Raw genomic sequence first — 27562 nt, forward strand, 5'->3', positions numbered from 1 at the left:
GAAACTTAAGTTCCGCTATCGTCCCCGGCGCGATCTTCCACGTAAAATAATGTATTTAATTCGCCTAATCTCCGTCTAGCGAGAGAGCGGCCATGAAGCACCGGCCTTATCTCAAACGAAATAACTGCGCAATTAGCTCGCCGCGACTTCCACCCGAAACTTATTGTTCGCGTAACGAGCTTCTCCGCGAGCGTCGCTAGCTCCGTGTCGCAGAGTAAGACGGCTCTCTTTCCCATCCTCGGGCTTCGCCAGAATCCTCAAGCTGACCCACCCCTGTCTGCCTACTGGAAACCGCGCGCGATCATCGCTTTCCAAAAGCGCAGGGCTCCGCTGGAGGATCCGCCAGGGGGTCGGATTCGGCCGAGGTTGCCGTCCGCCGCTATTATTTCCGAACGTTTCATTATCCGCCAGCGAAATTATGCCACTGCATGATATAATTACATCGGAAGCGAGCGTAGTCGGCAGCGAGTGTCGTTTCACGCCCGAGTCACCTTGACGGATATTTTCCGTTCTAAGTCAGCGTCGCTGATCATAGTAATTACCGGCGCGCAACGCGAATTTCGCGTCCCAATATAGGCAGATAGCTGTGGACGCGAATATCGCGCTTTCGGCAGCCAAGAGTTTTAGTCGACTCGTCGCGTTCCACGTGGAAGACGCGAGGGAATCGAGACAGAGGAGTAGATGGTTAAGGGGGTATACCCGTTTGAACCCTCGGAAAATGTATACATTTTGTGGATTTTTTTACAAGTCAACGGTTTGATGCAGATTTCCCGTTTTTTAACTATGTTTACATAGTATTATGAACTACTTATAAAAAAAGTTTCAGTTAAAAAACTATTGTTTTTCGGAAGTTACGGATACATGTCCGAAAGTCTCTCGATTTTAGACGGCTAAACGGTGGCCCTAAAAACTCGCGCTACGTTCAACCAATTCACTTCCAATTTTGCATGCAGAATCATAATAAGATTCCGCATCGTCCAACGAAGGCTTTTTTTATTTCGATTCCCCGTTTATTATTTATAAAGGAAAAAGGTGGATTTTTCTCTTAGAAAAATTTAACTTTACCTTTGATCTCTCACCATTTCTTTATTTTTCAAAATTTTCAAAATCGCCTTCGTTGGACGATGTGGAATCTTATTATGATTCTGCATGCAAAATTTGAAGTAAATTGGTTGAACGTAGCGCGAGTTTTTAGGGCCACCGTTTAGCCGTCTAAGATCGAGAGACTTTCGGACATGTATCCGTAACTTCCGAAAAACAATAGTTTTTTAACTGAAACTTTTTTTATAAGTAGTTCATAATACTATGTAAACATAGTTAAAAAACGGGAAATCTGCATCAAACCGTTGACTTGTAAAAAAATCCACAAAATGTATACATTTTCCGAGGGTTCAAACGGGTATACCCCCTTAAGGGGTGGTTACGGGGACGACGCAAGAATTTGGGAAAAAGCGAGCTGGAAGGACGCGGACGAAGAATCGAATGGAATGGCTCTGGTGGGTTGGTCGGTTGAGCGCCGCTGCATTAATAATATACGATGCCCGTAATGGCATCGGGCGTATACGAACATATATATTGTATAATAACTTCCAAGGCCTTATAAACGTTTATTATTTACCGCGTAACGTAATGGCAAGCGGGCCCCCACTTCTCGGCCGCCGTTATTAAAAATAATACTGTAACGTTCCAACGGGAACTTCTACTCGCTGCCCCTCCCGCCCGCGCGATATTATTGCCTCGAGGATTTTCAACGTGGGAGTAATTGCCCGCGAGTGCGCTCTTACCGCTGGCCCGGCGAAAACTAGTCGAACGCGACCAAGTACCGGGAATGCAACGCGCTTCCTTCGCGTCCTGATCGGTAAGGTAAGATCCTCGCGGGTTTCTCAGCTCTACATTCGCGGATTCTGAAGTCCGCAAAGGTAGCTAAGTACCAGCGGCGTCTAGGGGTTCGAAGGAGAGCGAGGAAAATGCGAAGTGTTGCCAACTCGGATTTTTGGAAATCCGCAGAGAGAAGTTCAACGTTTCGTAGAATTCCGTAGATCCCCCAATGAAAAATCCGCTGATCTACGGATTTTATTCATAGGTGTTAATTATTACATGTATGAAAGAAGCTAATTCCCTTGCGCGTGGAAACAGTACTTTCCTAAATCCTTTCTAGAAATCTTATATTTCGATCCTCTCCTAACATCCTCAAAAAAAAAATTTTGTGGCAACAAAAATTCAGAAATTACGAAGAGAGCTCACGCGCAAAAATTATCAAATCAATCGTTCTTTCACTTTCAACGTTTCGAGTGTCTTCGTTGGGAGTCGTGAGATGCCAAGTGTCGAGATTCGTTAATTCCTTTGTTTCGTCCCAATGGATCATTGGTTGAGTATTTTTTTTGTGGAAGACGGAGGGATCACATTACAGGACCGATGATCGAATAAATGTGTGGCAACAGATGTCGCTATTAGTCGTTACAAAGTGTTGGAATGTGTACAACGATGGCCTGTTCCTGGAGTTGGAGTGTCAGGGACTTTGGGGACCCGGTGGCTTGTGAGTTTTCCTTTCTTTCGCTACAGGAGACCCAAAAGAGGGGAAAACGGTCTTCTCGACTCCTGCGCTTCTCAGTCCGAGAAAACCCTCCGAACGGTTAACTTGTATCGCGCTAAAGACAGTATTCTTTCTATTACTTTTAGTTTAAGTTTTATACAGTTCTTATTATTATTATACTGACGATCGACTGTGTAACTTTTATTTTCTTGAATAAATAAACATTATATTCTAACACAAAGAAAGTGATTCTTTTGCTGATCATAGGTTACTAACTTATGAAAAAGGAGAAAAAACCGTAGATCTCGGTTTGTAATTCGTAGATCCGTAGATAAAGTAAAAAATCCGTGGATCTACGGAAAAATCCGTAGGGTTGGTAACACTGTGCGAGGCACTACTTAGCGAGGCATGACTATTGGGTCGATCGGGTAAAAGTGTCGCGGGTGTCCTCCCCCGTTTCCATAAACTTTTTAAAGAAACTAGGAGAAGGGAATGGAGAAAAGGATGGCAATTTTGCACGTAAATCGGGTAAACGTGATTAGAGACGGAATCGTTACCGCGGTGGGTATATTATTTATGGCTCGGGTAAATCGGTTTAGCGACAGCAAGGACTCCTAACTTTTCGACGCCCGAGCGATTCGTGGTAGATTTAACATCGGTAGACGGAAATATCCGGGAAGAATCGCGACTGTTTTGGTTCGTGAGAAAGAAGACGGCCGCAAGCGACCGGTTCAATGACTTTCCTTGCGAGAGAACAGCGCGTTTCGCCCGTCCTAACTACGTCTTAACGGTTACCGTAAACTGGGGTGACTTTGCCCTCTTCTGAACTTCAAATAACTTTTTTTAGTACTCCTAGTGCATTCAATTTTTTTTTTAAATACTATTATACGGTAGATGGTGAGTAGATTAAAATAGGCTTTAAAAAAAATTCATTACTTAAACGTACGCTTTTAAAATGCCAAAAACATAGTGGGCAAAGTTACCCGCTCAGTTGGAGTGTCTTTGCCCACGTGAAATTTTTCTGTGAAAACATGCCTGAAACTTATTATTGAGTTATGATTGAACAATCGTTCTTATTCTAATGGATACATAAGACTAGTATTATCAAAACATGTTTTTAAAAAAAAAAATTATTTAAGAAAAGCCTTAAAATGCGCTCTGGGTATTTCACCCCACGCCGAAAACACGATTCGTCTCGTCGTAATTAAGTATGTTCGCTTTCGGGACGCCTTCCAACGTTTTCTCTAACAAGGGAAGATCCCGAACCAGAAAATTGAAAAAATTCTGAAACTTTGTGAATATGTAGAAGATTTCCTCCTGATTACAACGCAATTTTTGTTTGCTGCCCAAATTCACTCTAAGGGGGTGTAATTCACCCCTGAAAATTCGGCTGTTTTCCGATTTTGTGTTATAACTCGCGATTTGGTAAAAAAATTATTTTACAGTTCACGAGTTATAACAGAAAATTGAAAAATAACCGGATTTTCAGGGCTCAATTACACCCCCTTAAAGTGAATTTGGGCAGCAAACAAAAATTGCGTTATAATCAGAAGGAAATTCCCTACATATTCAAAAAGTTTCAGAATTTTTCGAATTTCTGGGTTCGGGATGTTCCCTTGTAAGTGGTCAAAATATTTTACAACCGTCTGGACACCAACAGCCGCTCTCGCGCGAGAAATATTTTGACACCTTCTTTCGGTCAGTTCCGTTTCGTGTCTTCTCATGAAGCCCATGTACCAGTCCTGGCCGGGTGTATTGTTAACGAGTTTAACAATATTTTTCCCGGCCCTGTCCTAGCATTGCGTAACAATTTTGTACGAGATTTTAAGGTTTATTTTCTCTGAACAGCACAAAGTTGGGAGATCACAAAATTCACTTGGAAAAAACATTTTGTTTGTGTAATTTTCTACTCTGACTGAAAAATTACCATATGATTGAATTCGCTATTGTTTTTTTTTCGCTTGGATAAATTATTGCTATCGAATACAAAACACCATATGTTCTAATTACTTCGCAATAAAATAAAATAAAGCTTTTCCGAAAACTGGGCAATGTCACCCCGGCGGGCAAAGTCACCCCAGTTTACGGTACGTGTAACAGAAACCCACCGAGATGTCCGGGCGACTGAGTGATCGAAGTGATCGCGTCGGAGTAAGACGTTGTTCCGAAGGTCGACAACGACGCGACATTCCATTAACTTGACGATTAGCAAAACGCCGTGGGTGAGACTCCACGCGCTCGCGTAAAACGTACTCTTGCTTGCGTTGCTTCCCTCAACGCAGCAGACACTGTAATGCTAAATCTGAAGCACTTCGGACAAACGAAATTTCTTCTCGGCGCGTTACGGTTACAGCAACTGCCATGTACAACATAATAGGCTAATAGGTGACTAGTTTTGCGCGAGTGTAGTTATTAATCTTCCCCGGAGAACTCAGCTGTCTCGTCCGATAAGTTGGTTAGTTAATGACAGTCTAAGCTTATGCATTCACGTTTCTGTTTCAAAAATATTTGAAACCTTGTACGTTTCCTCAGTCGCGTCAGAAGGAATTTGGACTAGGGCTGGGTCTATTTGTCGAATTTTTCTGTATTCGAATATTCGAATACTTCAGTTGCTCAATTATTTGGCGAATACAATTCGAATATCCAAGTACTCGAATGCTATTCGAATATCCAAGTACTCGAATACCATTCGAATATCCAGGTATTCGAATACTATTCAAATGTTTTAGTATTCGAATACTATTCGAATGTTTTAGTATTCGAATACTATTCGAATATCCAGGTATTCGAATACTATTCGAATGTTTTAGTATTCGAATACTATTCGAATGTTTTAGTATTCGAATACTATTCGAATGTTTTAGTATTCGAATACTATTCGAATGTTTTAGTATTCGAATACTATTCGAATGTTTTAGTATTCGAATACTATTCGAATATCCAGGTATTCGAATACTATTCGAATATCCAGGTATTCGAATACTATTCGAATATCCAGGTATTCGAATACTATTCGAAAATCCAGGTATTCGAATACTATTCGAATATCCAGGTATTCGAATACTATTCGAATGTTTTAGTATTCGAATGCTATTCGAATGTTTTAGTATTCGAATGCTATTCGAATGTTTAAGTATGTAACGTTCATTCACTGGACAGGTCACCCTAGTGAATATAAAATTGTTAGAATGAGAATTGAACAGCTTTTTATGCTCTACAAAACTGTACAATCATATTGTGTGAAACTTGGAATGGGGGAACGTTTTATTATATAACTGCTATATTTTATACAATTTGATTGCAAAGGTTTATGGAGTATAAAAATCATTCAACTTTCATTGTAACAATTTTTTTAGATCTACCATAATTTTCAAGAATACAGGAAAATAGGACAACACACATTAACATTTAAGGGATGTTTGCACTCTGAAGGAGTAAAAAGTAGCAGAAAGGAGTCATTATCTAATACTTTTATTGAGGTTCCCTGCAAGCCAGCGGTTTAGAAAAAATCGGAATCTTCGTTTAGCGAAGTGCCCCTGGCAGTGGCTTAAATTGCAAAAAATATATGTACGTACGCCAATGAAATTGATATCATCTTTGGATTCCAGGATGGTAACTCGCGAGTTGGATGCCGATCAGATCTCTCGAGGGAGAAAACCGCGGCTCGCGCGACCGATGACGTGTTTATAAAACGATCGCGTAAAAGCATCGCTGGCGATCGCAATTTCACGTTAGTCCGAGCGTTCGAAGCTGGACGGAGGGGCCGCGGAAACGACTCGACGATACCCCGGCCAGAACGTTTGATTTGCTGGAATCGATAAAAATTCGCGGGATAAAAAACTCGGGGATAAAAAATGGTTCGCAGTCGTGGCCAACCGGAAAGCAGAGATCGTGAAGAGGGGGATGGAGAACGATGCCAAGTGGAGGAGGACGAGGAACAGGACGAGCAGGGATAATCTGATTTTCAGCAACTTTATACGTTGCGCTTCGATTAAAATCCAGCCACCGTGCAGGGCCAATACAGTTGCGCGCCGCTTCTGCCCTCTGCCCTCTTCCCTGAACGCACCACCTCTCCTCGCCACCTTCCCTTCAGCCTTTACCTCTCTCTCTCTCTGCCTTTCTTTCCGAAGCCGAACGCTTCGGCAGGTTGTCAATCAACTGATCTCGCAACGGCGGTCATGAAAACATGCGACGAAGCAATTAGCAAAGAGTCTAGCCGGGTAAGCGTAGGAAAACGGCCCCAGCACCAATTTTAGTAATAATGCTTTTTGTCTAAAAAACAAAAACACTGAGAGAAATTTCAGATCTCTACTCCCGCTCGTTAGGTAGCTCGTTATATCTTAAGGAGTTGCTGAGAAAAAAGAATGGTAAAGTTTAGAGTTGTTATCCCCATATCACCTTAACGAGAGGGGGTAGAGATCTGAAACTTCTCTCAGTGGTGTTTTAGACAAAGAGCATTATTTGGTAGGTATAGCATTAGGGTGGCTCTTATTTCCGACTTTCGAATTTTCTTCGGGGCAGCCTCCAGAATAGTTCCAAATAATTAAAAAAAAAAATCCGTGTAAAGTTTGAGCTCGATCGGATAACGGGAAAGGGTGCCCCTGGGCCCTTAAACGTTTAAATCATTATTTAACAGCTCGCGAAGTTGATTGTATGTAATATCCTCCAGGTTAGTGATTAAATAAAAAAATATGTCGAACAAAAGTTGTAGATCCGGATAAGGAGCATCTTTTATGTTGTATTACTTTTTCTCGTGCGACAAACGGTTTTCGAAAAAAGTCCGAAAAACTGAAAAAACTGTTTTTCCCACAAATTTTGAAAGTGTAAATGCTTCTAGAGCACTTTTTATTCACGAAGACGAACAAAAAAATGGAATTTGTATTTTCGAGGACTATTTTTTAAACATTTCAGACGGGTGCAAATACCGAAATATGCGGGAAAAAAAATAAAAAGAATTTTTTCTCGATATTTTTGCGAATTTCGGTCCCAATTTTTCAGGAAACCTTCATGACATATCACAGTGAAAATAAGATTTTTTTTAAATAGTTAAATGTTTAAAAAATAGTTCCCGAAAATAAAATTCCATTTCTTTTTGTTCTTCATAAATAAAAAGTGTTCTAGAAACATTTAAACTTTCAAAATTTGAGGGAATAAAGTTTCTTCTTTTAGTTTTTTGGACTTTTTTCGAAATCCGTTTGTCGCACGAGACCTACAACTATTGCACGACATATTTTTTTATTTAATCAATAACTTTGGATTATATTATATAAAATCGTCTTTCCCGTTATTCGATCGAGCTCAAATTTTCCACGGATATTTTCTTAATTATTTGTAACTATTCTGGAGGGTGGTCCGAAGAAAATCTTACGCAAAAATTTACCAAGAGTAAATAAGAGCCACCCTAGTAAAGCACAAATACTAAAACTGTTTATCGCGTCCAAGCAGTCGGCGTCGCCGACCTCGAAATCGCGGCACTCGCGAAACACACTATCCATGACATAACTTCTCGAATACGTCATCCGTTGGTTATCAGTCGATAATAAGCGCGTCGTCGAAGCGTTTCAACCCGGTGCGCGTGGCCCGCGCCAAGTCCAGGGACTCTTTCTCCCCGACTATCGGCCGCGCGCTAGCGAGAGAGAAGAATCGCCCGTAAGAGAAGCCGAAGGAGGAACGGAGGCGGGCGACGAGGTTCGAGATCGCGAGGAGGAGGAGGAGGAAGAAGAAGAAGAAGAAAAGGCTGCAGCGGCGAGTACGTACGCGTTATTGAAACGCAAATCACGTTGCGCAACTCGCCGCCGTGGCGGGCTCGATCGGAATGTCTCGCATTAATAAAATATGAAGTATAAAAAGTTATTAAAAGGAGTAAAGAGGAATTTAATGTTTATTCATATCCGAGGCGAGCGGATGAACGAGCGGATAGGCGGCCAGGGTACGACTCTCGGCATATTAAAAATCGTGAATAACGAGCTTCGCGCCCTCCGCCCGCTCTCTCGGCTCCCATCCATTGGTCCTTTCACGGTCCAATCTTTGCGATTACGGCCAATTCTAACCCACGACCTGTAAGCTCCCTTCCCGCGGCCACGTGGGCTCTTCGTTGACGCAGCAAACCCCTACGATAGGATCGGCTGGGACCCGCGTATGAATATGGGAAACGCGAGTGGGAACGTGGCTAATTTCGTTTGGAAATTCGAGGCGCCGCGGGGCAGCGGCGAAAAGGGTCGCCGAAATGATTTACTCACGCGCGGACCAGCCGACACCTGGCTCAGCCTCGGTGCTCCGTTGTTGTCGCGCGCGTACTCACCTGCAACAGAAAGCGGAAAAGATCGATCGATTAAGCGCTCATCGATTCGCAGTAGCCAGCAACACCGTAACCGAATCGCCGCGGACAGCCTCCTAGTTCGCCTACGCGCTCGGGAACGCACGCGAGCTCGACCTCGACGCGAGTCCCCGTATCGTATAATATTGCGCAGAAATAATATATTACGGTGAAACGTGAACGGGCGTAAATATGCATTAACGCAATTACGTACTACGCGTAGAAATCGATTTCTCAACTAGCCTGCAACCATCGCGCGCCGTTCGAATCGCTTCCACCGGCCCGTTCCGTAATCCCGCTTTAGTTTTTCTCCGCAGAGACTTGGAATTACAATGCTCCTCCGCGATACCTAAACGCGACGATTGGGAAATCTGTGAACAACGCTCGGCGCGCGTTATCGTGATTCAACGATAATTCGATCCGGCTGATCATTACTTCGGTGTTTAATGCGTTGATTGGCACACGTGTGTATAGATTGAGACACTTGACAATAAATCTCGAGTAATTTGCATTCGTTTTTCTGAGGAATGTTTTTATTATCGAGCAACGAGACGAGTTCAGCAATACCGCGAGTTGTACGGAGTTAGTGGAACTAAAAATAGTGATAACCGATTGCAACGTTATTTGTCAATAGCAACGTGGCAGCCTCGAATCTGCAAAAAAAAACTGACGGCGAACGAGCCATAAATTACTTGCCATGTTTGGCGAGGACAATCGTTTATAATTAACCTTGGAGTGCGCATATTCGTTCGAGCTAATTGTAAGCAGTGCTGGATTAACCAATGAGCAAAATAAGGCAAGTAGGTGTTAGGAGAAAGGTAGGGGGTCACCATGGGAATTTTCTGAATTTTAAAATCTAACTTTGTTAGAAAAACTTTTTAGTCAAATTATCAGAAATGCCGAGGAAATCGTAGGTATATTGCGATTAAAGTCCAATCATGAGTAAACTCAATATGAAATCTCTTGAAGCGCGCCGTAGTGCAGCTGATTTGCTATTTCTTTTCATGTTCATTAATAGTGATATCGATTGCCCTCAACTTTTACAATCTGTACATTTTTACGCACCAACGAAATCGTACAGACTCGTTCGTACTTTTCTACCGTGTACGTTCTCGACGTTCATTTTGCCACCTTTGCGTATATTGTTTTGCACACTGATGGGGCTTGTTCCGTTTATAAATAATTATTGCGTTGAAGTGAGCACCCCGTATAAGGGGGCCTCAAAATTTGTTGAGTAGGGGAGAGTATGGGAATTACGAACGCGGGGTAAACCCGACCACCACCGCGATATTCGCTGGTTTCGCTTGTCCTGTTCTCCCGCGATATTGTAATTAACTATGTTTAGTACTAAGTGAACTGTCACGACGGAAGGCTGTACGCAACTGCGAAGATGAGGGTCGTGAAATGTTTTCGTAGCTTTTCTTATAATTTTACACTCGAGGATTTTGAATCTACAGTGCATTAAAACTATACTACCCAACAAAGTATAATTTTTTCGTAGTTCGGTTACTTAATTCGAAATAAAATCATCGGATCACTTTGTATGTAAGGTCAACGTCCCTATTTCTAATCATGTAAGAGTTCTGCTATCGTAAAAATAGATTTTTATTATTTATTTATGCAACAATCGACGAGACAACTTATTAGACCTAATATTTAACCTCCCCTTTACACACAAAATAAAGAAGAAGTATTTTTAATAACATTTTAATCTAATAATAGTCGATTTAATATGAAGTGTAAAATGTCCCCATTTCTGCTCAGCGAAAACGAAAATGCTCGCACTTCTGCTCACGTGCGATTTATCTTCCAATTGAAATGTCTATAATTATATTTTGGATAACACAAATAAACAAAATTACTTATAGTTTTAAAATATCTTTTAATTACAGAAATATAAAATGTTTATAACAAAATCTGTAACGACAATAATTTTCAAACTGCCAATACAAAACGTAAACTTACAATGGAATAAGCAACTGTAGTTAAGCAAGTACTATTCAAAGCTTTTTGTCACAAAATTTATTGTGACATAATATTATATTAATTAAACGATTTTATTCAGCTGAAAACTCAAATATAAACCAATTCCACCAATCCAATTGTCTTCAAATTTTGCAGGCGTGCATTAGGGTGGAACGAAATATAAGGGCAAAATATTTTTTTTATTATTCATGACTTCTAATAGTGGGCAAAAGTTGCCTTTTATAAACTGATTTTACCTGTGAAAGTTTCATCTTGATCAACAAATCTTTTGAGGTGCCGCAAGCCATTGAAAAATTCATATTTACTGATTGTGTGACTTCTGAATGGCTTGCGGCATCTAAAAAAATTTGTCGATCAAGATTTTTATTCTATACAAATAGATATTTCAATACCAATAAATATTTTATTCAAAATACTTAGCGCTGCGCCCCGAATTGGTGTTGCTAAACTGAATAAATATGTATAAATTGCATTAATCTTTTAATATATATGTAACAAATATGTATAAATTGCGTTTCTAATATGCATATGTTGATGTATTTTAGATTTTAACGGAGTTATTATAAATTATTAATACTAAGACAATTAACATTTTTTCGGTTTCGCAGCGCCAAGTATTTTGAATAAAATATTTATTGGTATTGAAATAACTGTTTGTATAAAATAAAAATATATCTGCTTAATATTATTTAATACATTCTTTGTTTGTATTAATAGCCATTGTTATAATTGGCGCAATTTTTGTACATCATTAGTTTTGTACAGCTAAATATAGCACATTAATAAATTTACGACAGTATCTTTTCGTTCCTCTACGCGCGCGTAAACTTGGCGCACTTTTTTGTACCTTTTTTAAAAACGGTAATTTTATGGAGATTATAATTACCGTGATCAGTGCAAATATTGTAGAAAAATATCGCTGAATCGTAACAAGAGAACGTTTCCATTCAGCAGTTCCATCGAGGACATTTCATACTACCGAAATTCGTAGGATCAACGACGATACTCCCGCATGTGCATTGCAGCTTCTTCAAACCGAATCATCGTTCGTATTCACGACATAGGTTGCCACGACGTGAGAGAAATCCGCAAAGAATCATCGCAGCCCCAAAATTCCGCCGAGATGGGATTCTCAGAGCCGCTTGCAGCGTGTCCGCCTCTCGTCCGTCGAAAATGTCCCGATATCGAATTTCAAAAAAAAAAAAGCTCGTCCAGCTATCCGCGGAAAAAGCGGCGAACGCTAACGAAAAAGTTGACGGGCGATCGAACGGACGAAACGAGATTCGGGAAAAAAATCGGTCGAACGGGAGGGCTAACGGAGACGCCGCTTCGGAGCGAGGGGGTGTAAGAGCAGAAGAGGGTCGCGACGAGCCTATCGAAGTGCGATTAAAATATAAAATGGGTTTCGAGGATTCGGACGGTGTTACGCGCCGTTTCAATTATTGTCGCCCGACAACTACACGCAATTTTTGTTGCCGCGACCGATCGCGGCTTTTCGCTCATCTCCACCCTGCGCACCCTACCAACCCCGCGGCTCCTCGCGTATCTCTCGATTTTTTTGCCAGCGCCGATTTTTCCGCCTTTTTTACCAGAGCCGCAAAACGGCGCAAAAATCCAATACCGTTTTGCGGAGGCCGGATTAGCGGCAGATCGCGCTACCGATGCGTTTGCCTAGTCTCCGGCGCCTCGATGAAAAAATATTTGCTCTGCCCCATCCCTTTGTTTCGTCGTTCCGTTTCGGTTAGTTTCGCTTTGCCGAAAGTGCGACGCTCGATCTCGAGAGGCGGGAGTTCTCTCCGTGAAAACTATCGCGACGAAAGTAAGCGCCGATCGCGCGAACATTAAGTTTGTTTCGAGCGGCGAGTGACGCTGGAGGGCGAAACGGAGAGAGGAAAAGCAAGGCTGCAGGGCGCAGGAGGGAGAACGATTCGAGATCGTCTGTGATCGGTTTGGAGAAGTCGGTGGTGGTGGACGCGCGAGTACCAGAAAGGGGGAGAAAGAGGAGACGGATAGGGATGCGAGCCCGTCGCCGCGCGGAAAGAATCTCGAGCGAAAAGCTCACTCGAGATGCCGCGAAAACAATGTCGAGGGTGGCCCGAGATATACCTAATTGTTGAGAGTACAGCCGGCGTGGAAGAAAAAAAAAAAGGTGCTGGAGAAGAGGAAGAGAAAGCGGAAGAATGAAAATGACACCGACTTCCCTCGAGCCCTTTCCTCTTCCCTTCGTCGCCGCCGCCACGCCGCTGAACCCCCTTCGTCGTTCTCTTACCCCTTTCCGTTTCAGTCCTCTCTCTTCTACGCGCTCGCCCCACTCCCTCCTCCCGTCTTCGTCCTCCCTCCCTGTTCCTCCTCCGTGCCGGCACACTTGCTTTTTATCGACGACGTACTTTAACCCTCGAGCCGCGACGGGTGGGGTGCAGGTCGAACCGCGGAGAAAGGGTGTAAGAGGTGGGACGTAGGTGGCGAAGGAGGATGAGAACGGATCGCAGCCGTGGGAGAGAGCAGGAGGACAGACGCAGGATGGTTGCCGGCTGGTCGAGGGTACGGCCGGGGCATTAAACCCATTTAAATATAACCAATACCACCGGGGTAGGTGCCTTCTACCCTCTCCGGTTATGGATGATTTTTACCGTTCATTTGAATAACCCGTAAGCCGCATCGGCCTCGTGCAGACGAGCACGCACCGAACCAACACAGACGCGAGCCTCGAGTATCCTTCTCTCTTCCCTCGCTCTCACTCTCTCTCTCCTCTCACCGCAAACCCACCCCGCGCTACCTTTTCTCGATCCACCTAGCGCACGCGAGCGTTTGTTCCGTTCGGCTTCGATCCGTATCCGCTTGTCTTGCGCTCGCGATAACAACTTCACGTCACCGTCCGCGGTATCTGGAGCGCCAATGGACCCCGATCTTTCTAGAGTTTATCACTTCAACGCCCATGTATTACCCGGCTGCGAGCAGGAACTTGAAAGCGGTAGCCAGAGCAGGCTTGTTGTCGTTGAAAATATCATACTTATCCTCCCTTTGCGGAACGCACACGCGTGGGTGTAATTTCAGCAGCGAAACAGAAGCGGAGCCGTGGACGTTGCCGGCGAAGACGATCCGTGACGGGAATCGCATTCTCGCAGGCTACAAATGGTTCAGCAGTAACAGCGATACACGTAGCAGCTGCGCCGTATCGGCTAGGTAAATCTTCAAATACCCGTCGGCGGCGTAGAGCGGTAAATTAAAAGTCGCGGTGTGCCCGGGGGGGTTGGAGCAACGCGTGGAAACGTTTCAAGCTATCCAGCAGGAGAAGAAGGTCACGCGCGCAGCTCCGAGATACGGTGGCCCGATAGCGAGGGACAGGAAGCTGGTACCCAGCGAGAGCGAAGCCAGCCGCGGTACCAGTTACCTGCTATCCAGGCTGCATCTTCGTCTACGTACGATGTATTCGCTCGATGATGAGCATGAAAAGTGGAGCGATAATACAGCACAGCGGACTCTAATAGCTGCGGATGGAAAGGAGTGGAGCGATCCGAGCGTTTCGGGAACGAGAGTAAGGGTTACCGCAACAGAAGTCGAGTCGGAGGACGCGAGGCAGATGTGGAAGGCGCAACGGGCATGGTTTCTCCAAAGAGAAGCGCACGTATGCCCGCCTCGAATGGGGAAAAGCGGCGGGAGGAGCGCGCGCGTACGTACGGCGATGCGTTGCCGCGAGCGCGACTACGAGTGGAGTGCAAATATCAGCCGGCCGATAATGCGAGGTCAATTCTCTCCCCCTCGTTCTTTCTCTCCCTCCGCCTTGGCTGTTCAAACCTCTTCACGCTCCCTACGGCGTTACTTCCAATCGAGGAATCATAGAGGAACGGGTTCGAAATTGGAGCGAAAACCGCGGCTGTTGGCTCGCGCACCGCGTACCGGAAGGAAGTAAAAGCTGGTTAACGGGAGCGTTACCCGCGAGCTCTGCTTCTCCTCGCGCCCGCTGCCCAGTGGAATAGGGCGGGCCGGTCTCGCTGGCCGCTTTATCGAGAATTCGATCCAGCCGATTCGGCCGATTATTCGCTCTCCGCGACCGTCTCTGCGAAGAGACGAGGAGGAGGACTCGAACGAGAGGCCGCGCCGCGTTTCCCCATCGCGGTCCCGGCGAAATTATAGAATCAGACCAAAGGAAAGAAAAACAAAAGGGAGGATGGTTCGCGGAGAGACAGAAGCTTTCGCCGGCAAAAAAAGCCAGCCCCGCGGCTCGACGGGATCGCTTCGGCGGCGGCGATCAAACTACATAGCGCCGCCGAGCTAAAGACGGCTTTATCCGCGCTCCGAGCAGTGCGAATTAATTCGCACTCCCGAATTTCGGTGGCACACCGCTGCAAGACACTGACGTGCGCAGCTAAGTGGCAGTTGTCGAAGGAAACTTGACGTAGCGGAGAGCGGGGACAAAAGTAACGGCGTCGTGAAAGTAACACGACTTCTACCCTCTCGCATAAACATTTACGAAATGTTTGCTTTACACAGCTATAAGTGTGTAGTGTTTCTTTGTTGTACCGAGAAGGGGAGGACACCATGTGGTTAGACATCGATTTTGATGAGCCTTCGCACGATGGATCTATGTCGAAAATAAGTAAATAGGTGTCCGAGCGTTTTGGCAAATGGGCTTTAATAAGGTAACTCGGGGTAATATGCCACCGCAGGTAATATGCCACTTCTTAGGAATTTGTTAAATAGTGCACAGATGCCGTTACCATTTGCAGTAATTCCGTTCGATTTAGTGTAACTGCTAAGACGACAATGGATTTTGGATTTTACCTTGTTTTATTTTCAGTAAATTCTGGTAAGTTATAAAAGTATCGTCTTGATCTAATTTCACGCTAACTAGAATGCTGTGTGAACAGTTATACAAAAAATCAATAGATTATGACAAAGCAGACTACCAACGAATTTTACAATCTCTCGCATATCTGTTAACACTGTGTACTTTGTGGAGAGATTTTCAATTCTTCGTTTTATGACCGTGTGGAGTAATATGCCACATGTTTGTCGGTATAATATGGCACAAACTAATCTTTTTATAACTCTTTAAAAATAGAGTTGTTTTTTCGTATTAGAACCATGCCTAAGAAGTATGAACTTCAAACGAAAGTTTAAAGGAAGCCATTCGAATGGTGAAAGAGGCTCGTACTATAATATAGAACAAATTTTGAGAATGTAGATATTTTTTATGACAATTCCACTGATGCAGAAACTGTGCAACATGTGAACTATATTATTAAGATAAAAAAGGATCTAAGTGTGACTGGGTAAAAACTACTTGTTGCAAAAAGTGGGTCCATGAAGACTGTGTAGAGATTTGGGACTGTTTAGTTTGTTAGAAATAGCTTTTTTTTAAATATATTTTATGTTTCATTGAGTTCAAATATTTGTCATTAGTTACTAATTACTTGAAGGGTAAACCAACCAATAATTGACCGCATACCAGTGAATAACTGTTAGGCAAAGAAATGTAAATTGTAAATTTAAAAATTATTGTATGTTTATAAATGGAGGGTAGTTGCACTTTTAATATCCCATATTTTTAGTTACGCGTATTAAACAAACATTAATAAGTACAATTCTTATTAAAGGTATTTCTAAAATTTATCCCGTAGCCACTCATTCAAGAATCGCCAAATTTTTAATAAGAAAGCAGTAAATACATAATCTCGAAAACTATGTATTGTGCTAATAATATTTATTGTTTTTATTTATAAACTAAATGACAATGAAAAGAAAATCTCATTAATTATTAAAATTAATTTTATGTATAGTAAAAATAATTATAAATTAATATATACATTTTAATAATTATAAAAGTTTCAAGCAAGTGGTTTATGTGCCGTTTTTCCGTAAACGTGGTAAATTCGTAAAAAATTGCTTCTTTGTTTAGTTATTTAAATATAATTTTGTTTACTTACTTAGTTACATATATTTTTTATAGGTACATTGCTTAAATAAAAAGTTCAAAATGATGCACGAAAATAATGTTTTAAGTAAGGATTATTTTCTTCGATTCTTTACAGCAAGCTGTCTTACAAGTTAATTTTTTCTTTCCTAAATTAGCTTCTTTCCTTGAGGGTTCGATACTCGCCTCACTTTCCATATTTCCTTGCTTACACACAATCCTCCGCGAAATAAAAATACTTATTGCACGACAGCACGGCAGCGTCAAATGACGGAGGCATCAAATGCCTCAATTGTAATTCGGAGTAGGTGAAATTTAATACCTATCATTCAACTAAATACTCAATAGCAAAGAAATGCTCGCAGCTACCTTTCGTTATTTAAAATTCATTCGTTTTTAAATGTTTCTTTCTATCGTTTCTTGTAATAAAAAAAATCCTATTTGACGTTGGAAGAACTGTTTTTACTTGATTCTCCTCAAAATAATTAGTGTTACTTTCGTCTCCACGGTATGTTACTTTCGTCCTACCTCTACAGAACGAAAATAACAATGACAGTCACTGCGGAAAACTGCCATAAAGCCGGGAATCCACGGGGAAGCTAAGCCAAGCTATGCTATGCTATAGCTTAGATTTTTTGGTGGAAACGGTTCCATAAGAATGTATTGAAGCTAATTTTTTTAAAACGTAGCATGGCATAGCGCAGCACCGCATAGCATAGCTTAGCTTCCAGGTGGATTCCCGGCTTCATTCTTTGACTACTTGTCACGTAAGACTGAATCTGGGCTCAAATGATAGACCAAGAAACATAAGTATTATCTTAACCCATTAGCTGCCACGATCCCCATTTGGGGATTTTGGAATTTTACGTACACCACTCGGCGCCAAAAATATATTTGGTACGTCTGACAGTTTATTTTCATTCTATATATATATCAGTCAATATTGTGCGTAGCAGAAAGTGTGTATTCCGTGCTTCGTTTCTTTACAACAAGCGAACAAATTTGAAATGCATCTGTAAGTTGATCGGAACAGAATTGGAATTGCGTCGGGTTACGTGTGGACTGTATGGAAAAATGGAATAAATAACAGCTATTTTTGTATGTATCAGATAAAGCGTGTAACAAAAGAAATAGTTTCTTATTAGTTATATTTCATGCAACCTGCTACAATTCCCATTTGGGAGTTTTTCAAAAATAGCGAATATTTGCAAAATAAAACATAAGTTGAATATAATTATACTGTTACACAACTTTTTGTGCATATATATATAACTTATCCGGGCAAAAATTAACAAAAAAAATTTGGCAGTTAATGGGTTAAGGCATAATTTTCATTTCTATCAGGGCTTGAATAGGTTTCGAAAATAACTGTTTCAAATTGTTATATAAAGGTTCTGACTGAAAGAGTTATATGAAGAACCTTTATTCAGAATAACCGTTATAAAGAATCTAAATATCAGACGATATAAGTATAAGTTACGGTTCCTATATAGCTCTATAACTTTTATTTTTTAGGTTCTATAACTTTTATTTTTTAGGTTCTATAACTTTTATTTTTTAGGTTCTATAACTTTTATTTTTTAGGTCCTATAACTTTTATTTTTAGGTTCTTTAACTTTTATTTTTTAGGTTTTATAACTTTTATTTTTTAGGTTCTTTAACTTTTATTTTTTAGGTTCTATATAAGTTACAATGCGGTTATAGAACCGATTCTTGTAACGATTGTACAGAGTTTTACGGTAAATGAAATCACAACATATTACAACTATAGATTACTCTATGTATACATATGTACACATGTGTACATAATATATATTTGCTTACTTATTTATAATAATTTTTAAACAATTTGGTTACACAGAGTAATCTATAGCTGTAATATTTTGTGATTTCATTTACTGTAAAATTCTGTACAATTGTTACAAGAATCGGTTCTATAACCGCTTTGTAACTTATATAGAACCTAAAAAATAAAAGTTATTGAACCTAAAAAATAAAAGTTATAGAACCTAAAAAATAAAAGTTATAGAACCTAAAAAATAAAAGTTATAGAACCTAAAAAATAAAAGTTATAGAACCTAAAAAATAAAAGTTATAGAACCTAAAAAATAAAAGTTATAGAACCTAAAAAATAAAAGTTATAGAACCTAAAAAATAAAAGTTATAGAGCTATATACGAACCGTAACTTATACTTATATAGTCTGATATTTAGGTTCTTTATAACGGTTATTCCAAATAATGATTCTTCATAACTCTTTCAAGAACCGAAATATTTCTAATAACGGTTTCAAGCCCTGATTTCAATACCTATAAAAGGTAATTGTAGCCTGGCCAAAAGTAAAAAATGTTACATACTTTTGTCCCCGCTCTCCTCTATGAAAAAGAAAGCACAGGGTAGTTGCTTTAAACAACACGAGTCACTCCTGCGCAAGGTGAATAGATAAATTAATCCTAACGATACCCCTCATTACGAGCGAATACTTTCAATCGCCGTGAAATCTTTTGCTACTTCATGTCATCCGATGCCAAGCGGCTGGTTCGCGAGCAATCATCAACAGCGGTGCTCTCGAGCCGTGGAATTCAAGCCATCCCCACCGCTCTGCGCGGAGAAACACCGCGTCCTTCCGCAATAGCTCGCAAGCCACCCCTTCGAGAAGGGTAATCTCTGTGCTTCCGAACGCGTGGTTTCGCTCGACTAATAACCGAGGGACGCTTTGGGGACGCGTCGCGATTGTGACAAAAAGCGCGGGCGCAATTCGAATTCCGGGCGATTCGGCGATGAGAATCGGTAACTCTCGGTCGAATGGACAGAGGGGTCAGGTTTTAAGGGCCGAAACGCAGGGGGTTGGGGGAGGCGGAAAAACGGGGCACGGGAGTCGCCGGTGAAATCGTAACCGTAACCGTAAACGTAAAGCCGAAATGATAAACGCAACGGGGTATACTTAATGGGGAGAGAGCGACAAAGAGAGAGAGAGAGAGAGAGAGCGCGTGTGCGTGCGTTTATCGCGGGCCACGCGTCATACGGGTATTTCGTTGGGCGATCGGGGGTGAGGGTCGCGCGCCCTCGCGCTATCGTTTCGGCCCTCTACGATCGCGCGTCGATGCACGAATCGTATTTATCATAGCCGACCGATCGTGGCAGGATCCGCCATCGGATCGGCTATCGGCCGTAGATACCGCGCGGCCCCGCTTTCGCCGCGGAATCGTCACTTTAATTGCCCGTTCCTCACTGGCCATTTTAACGGCCGATCTCGTCCACGCTCCGCGAGCATTTATTTTCGATTTCGTCCTCGTTTCTCGGATTATCGACCGCTCGCCATCCTACCGCCACCGTTTGTCCGGCTCTGACGTTCCGTGGCAGGCGATTTTTTAAAACGCGATCCACCCTGCGGCGGCCGAACCGATCCGATCGAATCGGTTCGGTGGATCGTTAAACCAGGCAGCGAATAAACTGCTACGAAAGGGGAAGTCGAGTCGTAGAGACGCTCGGACGCGGCAGCGTTAAGGCGGGATCTCCTACGGTCGCTGCGACCGGTCGCAGTGTACTGGGGAAATGGGGAAACATGCATGTGAGGTGAGGGACGTGAGGGTGGCAATAAGGTACACTACTTAATAAACTCAACAAATAATATGGTTTATTTTAAGACCAAAAAAAAACTACTTTAAAGAAGATATCGAGCGGACGAAAAACAACCGCTCTACTCGAGTCCTTCTAGCCGAATGCCCAACGGTCGCGTTCCTTTCAGAATCGCAGGCAACGCGTACCACGTGCACAACTTTTGGAAAAAACCCAGGCCCTGAGAACAAGGGAGGTTTCGTCGCCAGGCAAATCCAACAGTCACGAAACCTTCACTTGAACTTTATGACCTTACCTGGTCGCCTTCTACTCCGCTCGAAAATTCGCTGCTACGCACGCTACACATGTGTTCTCCTACGAGCGTCTGCGATCGTCGGGTATGCGCCAGACGTAGGAGCCTGACGCGAGTCTGTTCGAGTACCAGCCTAGGCTACTCGAGACGCAACGCAATGCGATAGGCTCTGCTTCCTATTATACCTAGTCGCAGGCTGGGCACTGCGAACACTGGTCGCTAGTAGACTGCTCCCGATGGGAATCTAGCGACCAATCGCACTGCGACCCATTGAAATCCCAAGAAATAAGGAAAGAAGACAGAATTCAAAAGATATGGGAGTGTGTATTTTTATATGGTACCTGTAGACTACTAATAGGAGCACCTAAAAAAGGTACAAGTATCATGACGCCTACTTCTGATCTGTGTGTAAACACGTGTCTATGTTTGTATGTATTTTTCGCGCAGAATTTTAAATCGAGTGTTTTAATGTTTGGTGATATAAAAGGAAATAAATTTTGGGACCTTCAAATGAGTGGTATCGATTCTGCTAAGTAATAGGAAATAATTAGTTACATACAGTTTCTTTTCCATAAGAAACCAATTGAAAAATTGTCAGCAATCATCGACTTTTTAGTTGCTTCCGGGAACTTCCGAACAAATTTATTGTTTGTGACATAAGTGATCAACAGAATCTTGTCCTTGCTACTGCGGAAAAAGCATTTGCGAATATTTGACAGTAATGGATTAAATACCTGTATTCTATGTCGTACAGTGGGGGTGATACCCAAGAAATAGGGGGCAAATGCAACATCCTGTATTTCGCATTTAAAAATGCCGAATATTATTAAGGAAATTGATACAAAAAGTGTTGATATACAAGTTTGACGTTATTTAAGAAAATAACGTGAATTCGTCATGAATTAACGGCAATAATTCCAATAAAACTAAAAGAATTTGATAAGTATGCCTCGAATTTGTCGGGCGGACGAAGCAGGCGGCATCCCGCACAGTCGGCGGAGACTACCTCCCTTCTACCCTTTCCGCGAGGCGTATTGATGTTGGATAACACTTTTTAATTGCTATATTGGTATCATATTTGCCACACCTCGCATATTTAGGTACTATAACAAGTGAACCAGCTGACTTGTATCCCTAGCACGGTGAAATAGGGTTCAACGAGACGACCATCGTTTGTCCTTTATGTACCTGACTTCTTGGAGGCCTCGATATGTAATTTACAACCCCATGCGACATTAAATGACCTGATGTTCCAACTTGTTTACTTCGTCTCAACAAATGATATCGCATTATGAATATAAATGTATGCCAATGCATGAAAGAATACCCCTCCAGAACCAGGTATAACGATAACGAGAGTTCGTGCAGTATCTACAAGGTTTCTGCCTCCAACTATTTTATATTTTCCACTTTACTGTGTAAAGAAGAGAAAATGATACGAATGTAATTGTTGTTTTGATGTAATTATGAAATTAACATTTTAGAAACACCGTTCTCCGAGAAGGAGGGACCCTCTCTCTGTGAATTCGTCGGCAGAGGAGGAACCCTCTCCTTGTTGACGAAGTGGGGGAGAAAAATACCTACCACATTTTGTTCCAAAATACTAAGCGGGCTGATCGGTCAAAGCGTCTCGCTACGTGCGGGTCCGAAGTCATTATAGATATGTACCATCCACCGACAGAGTAATATACGGATTAACTGAGTGCGAAGAAAGTTGAAACCCCTGCAAAAAATGACAGGGTGTCGATTGTCCCTGTTCGACATCAGGTACACAAATGCTTCCCGACGAACGCTTCGAAAACAAGCAATTGCGTACCGTAAGCGAATGAAGAAATATTAACACTTTTATTAACTTCCTTAATAAAATTCGCAATTTTTGAATGCGAAGTATGGGATGTTGCATTTTTCCCTTATTTCTTGGGAATTAGTCCCCCACTGTGCGACAGAATACAGGCATTTAATCGAATATGTATTGCAAAATATTCGCAAATGCTTTTTTCGTAGTAGCAAGGACAAGTATTATAATATGTTGATTATAAAACAAATGAAATATATAATAATACCTTTATGTTAAACGATTTTATTAAAAATGCACTAAGAACGAAAAAAACATCTTTTCCTGTGCTACAATTTCGATGGCGTTTTTTTCACTTTAAATAAAATCGCGGAGCAGGATATCTCACAACAAATTAATTTTGACGCTTGATGCTGCATTAAATTGCTTCATATTCGGTTACGAAATAACCTGCTCCACGATTTTATTTAAAGTGAAAAAGCACCATCGGAATTGTAGTACAAGAAAACAATTATTTATTAGTTTCTAGTGATTTTTTTAATAAAATCGTTAAGAATAATTTTTTTTATATATATTTTTTTACTTTCTAGTTTTAACCGTTTGTGGATTTATATTTCACAGCTCAGACTTCTTTACAAATATCATTTATTGCTACATACAGGTTAACAATTTGGTTAAACCCTATACTGCTAAGTAATTGTATTAATTACTTACATTATATTGTTCGTGTTCACATATATTCCATCGTACGCGACCTCCATATACATAAACTGTCGACCGATACATTGTCGACCGATTTCGCTGCATGACTGGACTACGACAAATTGAAATCGCGTTGCGGACTAACATTTTCGTAAAGACCGCGAGTAGCTGATTAAAAGTCGATTGAATTTGGGGTTATGGGTTAAAATTATTGGTGACTGCATCAATTCTTCGCACAATCCGATTTTTCTTTTCATAATTTTGTATCATCATGCTTACGCCTATAAAGTTTCAAGACAATTGGATCAATAGAAGTGTGTTAAAATTGAGTTTCCAGATTTGAACCAAACAAACAGAGGATCGAAGCTGATTAAAATCCTTTAAAAAAGAAATTTGCTCGGAAGTTCCGTCAAAAAATATAAAAATACAATAATCCTCCCACAACTTTTGAATTCTGACTCGTATCCTTGTGTCTCGTGATTCTGTCCCACTGTGGCAATGGACTTGGTCGCAGGTAAGGAGAGTTCAGCCTAGGGCCAGTCGCTGGTTGAAATCGCTGCGACCAGTCGCAGGTAGGAGATCCGGCCTTTACAGAGACCGGCATGGCAGTCGGAAGGATCGTTTTCCGCGGAACTATGCCGGAATCAATAACGCCCCAAGTCATTCGACAGTCATCAGAGGCCCCCCGTTAGCTGAGCAGGGGCTTGCACCCTCGGCTCCCAGTCCCGCTCCCCCGTTACCGCGGTACGCCCGTCATCGTCATCCGCCTGCTCATCCACATCCCCGTCGCCGAGACCGTCATCGAGGCCGGTTGCTACTCGCGCTCGCAACGCTCGTCATCATCGTCATCGCGATCGCGATCCGCGAGAGCAGAAGGAACACAGAGGAGCGCATCCGGGAATGGGGGTTGGTCTGTCGGAGGTGGGAGTGGAGAAACAGGGGGGAAGGGGGTGGGTGCCGTATGGGTTAGCTCAGGGGTAGGATAACTGGGAGAAAGAACTGGGGGGCGGGGGTGGGTGGTCGGGTGGACGGGGACGGGACGAGAGATAGGCGGAGGAGGGAGGTGGCGTTGTAGACCTCGGTGAATCCCGGTTCTAGAGCCCTCGCCTCTCTCTCGCTTGGCAGGATGTAGGCGTATAACAATGACAAACCGTGAAACAATGCTGGGCGCCACTGGAAAAATTCCAAAAAACGCGAATAATAAAAATGAGAGCTGGCGTGCGCCGCGTGTGTGGGTCCCGCAATGGTGGCGACGGAGGTGGCAGCGGCGGTGGTGCCGATGCGACGCTACCACCGGTGGCGGCAGCGATGATGGTGGAGGTGGTAGTGGTGGCGGCGGTGAGACAAAAAAATGGGTAGGAGGGGAGGGGGTGGAAAAAATGTAAAAGCCCCGGCGCGCACGGCGCTTCGTCGAGGACAATACGCGGCGATGAATGCCTATTATATTTATCTGTAACAGGCGTTCCATAAAGCAAATAACACAGAAGTGTAGCGAGGAAAAAAATCGGGCTTTTTTTCGACGCGGCGCAGTGCCGCGAGGGCTCGCTCGCTCGTCGGAAAAAAAACGAAGCGATTGCAAGGGCGGAAAAGGGGACAAACGAAAATTCCAGTTCTATCCGAGGTTCGTCGATCCTCCCCCAGCCCTCTCGCCGCAGCCTGTTTCGGCGCTCTCGCGCGGACGCGGTGCCAAGAGCCCGCGAAAGGAGCCGCTTTCGATCACTCCCGACCATCCCTCCGCTCCCGTTTCGCGCAGCTGCCTTCGCCCGGAGAAAGTCGACGGAGAGAAGACCCGCGTCCGCGCTTGTTCCGCGTGATCGAGAGGCGCTTTAAACCCCAGGAGGCTCCGACGAAACCACCACTAGCCGCCGGACTTTCCCTCGGAAACGATGAATACTTGGACAGCCAAGAGAAAAACGACGTCGTGTTTCTCCACCTGCTAGTGTCGCTGATCTGAAATTTCTCGCGCATACGGAGAGGAGGTACAACCTCTGCTACGTCGTAGAAACTGTGTTCGCTCGATGCTAGCGAACTCGTCGCGTTCAGGGTAACAGGAAGCATGGTACAGGAAGTTCCGTAAACTCTGCAGCTTATATTAGCTACGCAGCGCGGACTTTTCTTTCCCGGACGATCACGCGCCACCTGTCCTTTCATTGCGTCGATAAAGTATGATTCCCTCCATTCTATCGAACCTGGGGACATCCTAAATATCCAAGAAAGCTGGAAATTGCAAGCGATCCAATAGTAGCTACTTACGAGACGACTAAGGGGGTCTGATTCCTCGCGCAATCTCCCGCGAGAAACGCTGGCAGCGCGAGTCGCGCAAGGGAAATTCCGTGAACGGAATAACGCGGAAAAAGCGACCGACCGAAAAGGACAGGACTGGAGGGAAAGACAGAGAGAGAGAGAGAGAGTGGAATGAGAGAAGGAGAGGTGGAACGGGAAAGGGCGAAGCGGCGGTGTGTGCCAAAAACTATAACCTGTTGCATACGGCGTCACGAAGCCCGAAAAACGCCCCTAGCCACGTCCCTTTTACTCACCCCCTTAACCTTCTGCCCCTGTGTCAAGCCCAACTTTTCGCGGCGCCGCGCTAGGCCGAAGAATTTCTGCAGGTCGGATACCCGATATCCCGATATTCCACGGTATCGAGCCGCGCTATAGGTAGCGGTCCAGCTATCGTCCCGCGCGCTCCCTACTTTTTCGCGGCCGATGCGTTTAGCGGGCACAAAACAAAAAGAGGAAACGGATGTAGCGTTGAAAACGACGTCGGCGATTTTCGGTGAAACGATCGAATAATCGACGCAGCAACGAGTTTCCCGTTTCCCGGGAAGCTCGGAGATCGGGGAATAATTGCCAACAGAGGTTGATCGAACGCGATCTAAACGATCTGTGAATTTCTCTCCGGGCAGGGACTCCTACCGGTGCGAAAAATACCGGTATCATTCGGTTGTACCATCGTAACCCTTATAGAAACCGAAATACAAAAATACCGGTATATTTTTCTATATTAACCGGTAATTTTTTCGGTTTTCTTATTCTATTACAATTTTCAAGATATTTGTAAGCAGAGATTTTTTTATCACTGCTATTATGTTACCAAAATTATATCCAAACCGATATTCTTCGCAATAATCTTTCTTACCATGGGCCTAATTCTCGTTCTACTCGACACCAAAGTCTCCTTTCCATACCGACACACTTGACATCTAAATTTGAAGCATCCTTCGCTTATATTTCGGCTCGTTACTATAATTCCCTCCCACCTGATATTCGAGGTGTAAATTCGTTTCCTGATTTTATAAAAATATGAAAGAAATATTAAAAAACGTACTCCTGACTTACGGAATATCTGTAAACCAAATTTATTCGATCACGACTGATAATGGTTCCAATATGATTAAACTTGTGAAACTAGTAGGAAGTGATCAGACGGATTTCGTATCCGACAATGGTGAAGATGACAGCGATAGCGAAAGTTTAAATTCATTATCGACAGATGAAATATATGGGAATGAAAATGACGAAGAATTTGAATCTTCGTTATCAGGTAACGAAGAAGTCATTTCAACTGTTAAGGAAAAGGATGACAGTACTGAAAAATATCAAATTCGATCAGTACGCTGTGCTGCTCACACATAAGGAAATTGCTGCCACAATAAGTGAAGCGCGAGAAGTGTGCAAAAAATTACGTTCGCCAGTAGTCAAAAGATTTTTAAAAGCAATGCACAAAAAAAAAACAATTATAGATTGCTCTACGCGTTGGCATTCAACGTTAGATATGCTGGACCGCCTCGGTGAATTAAAAGAATGTTGTGACGCGAAAAATAAATATCACTATTAAATCCACAAACGTGGATAGAAATAGGTGACATAGCGCGTTGCTTACTTCCAGCCCGCATTGCGACCAAAAAATTACAACAAGAGCAACCACTCATTGGAGATTTTTATAGGACATGGTCGCAATGTATACTGGAAACAAGAAGATCAAAGTCAATATTATCGGAGAAACTCGTCGAAGCCATGAAACTTCGAGAAAAAAAATTATTTAATAATGATGTTTACTTGGCAGGTATGTATGTTCCTTGATGTTCAATGCAACGTGGTTTTAAATCATCAGCAAATTGTAGAAGTTAATAGTCACCGTGATGCTTTCTTAATAGGCGTGTTCCTCGATGTGCGGTTCAACATTGTATTAACCGAACAACAAATGGTACAAGCGAAAACTCATCTGGTACGTACGTGGGCGTACCAAGAAAAAATACTGCAACAACATAGGAGTTGAATTAGTACTAACTGCACTCCAAGTACCTGAATTGCAGTTGAAGATGAAGTTGCAGTAGATGAAGTGGAGAATATGTTAAAAGAATTAGATCGTACAAGCCACGAAAATACGATATGTTCCTTAGATGTCATGAATATGTTGCGGAAATTTGCAGACCAACCGCGTTT

The 27562-nt window shown here is 42.8% G+C and overlaps 1 protein-coding gene across 7 annotated transcripts in view; it reads right to left on the reverse strand.

Annotated features, from left to right (window-relative positions):
- Positions 1 to 27562, reverse strand: part of LOC143375869 (protein bric-a-brac 1) — a 413320-nt gene that overhangs the window by 206763 nt on the left and 178995 nt on the right. Inside the window, exon 2 of one of the 7 annotated variants that reach the window (XM_076825500.1) lies at positions 8775 to 8834. The exons of the other annotated variants lie outside the window; for them this stretch is intronic. Within the exon in view, the coding sequence (XP_076681615.1) occupies positions 8796 to 8834 (39 nt within the window). The 3' untranslated portion in view covers positions 8775 to 8795. Of the gene's footprint in view, positions 1 to 8774; positions 8835 to 27562 lie in introns of those variants that run through there. 7 annotated transcript variants of the gene reach the window in all.

This window comes from Andrena cerasifolii, chromosome 1, assembly GCF_050908995.1.
Source record: "Andrena cerasifolii isolate SP2316 chromosome 1, iyAndCera1_principal, whole genome shotgun sequence".
Taxonomy (NCBI): Eukaryota; Metazoa; Arthropoda; class Insecta; order Hymenoptera; family Andrenidae; genus Andrena; species Andrena cerasifolii.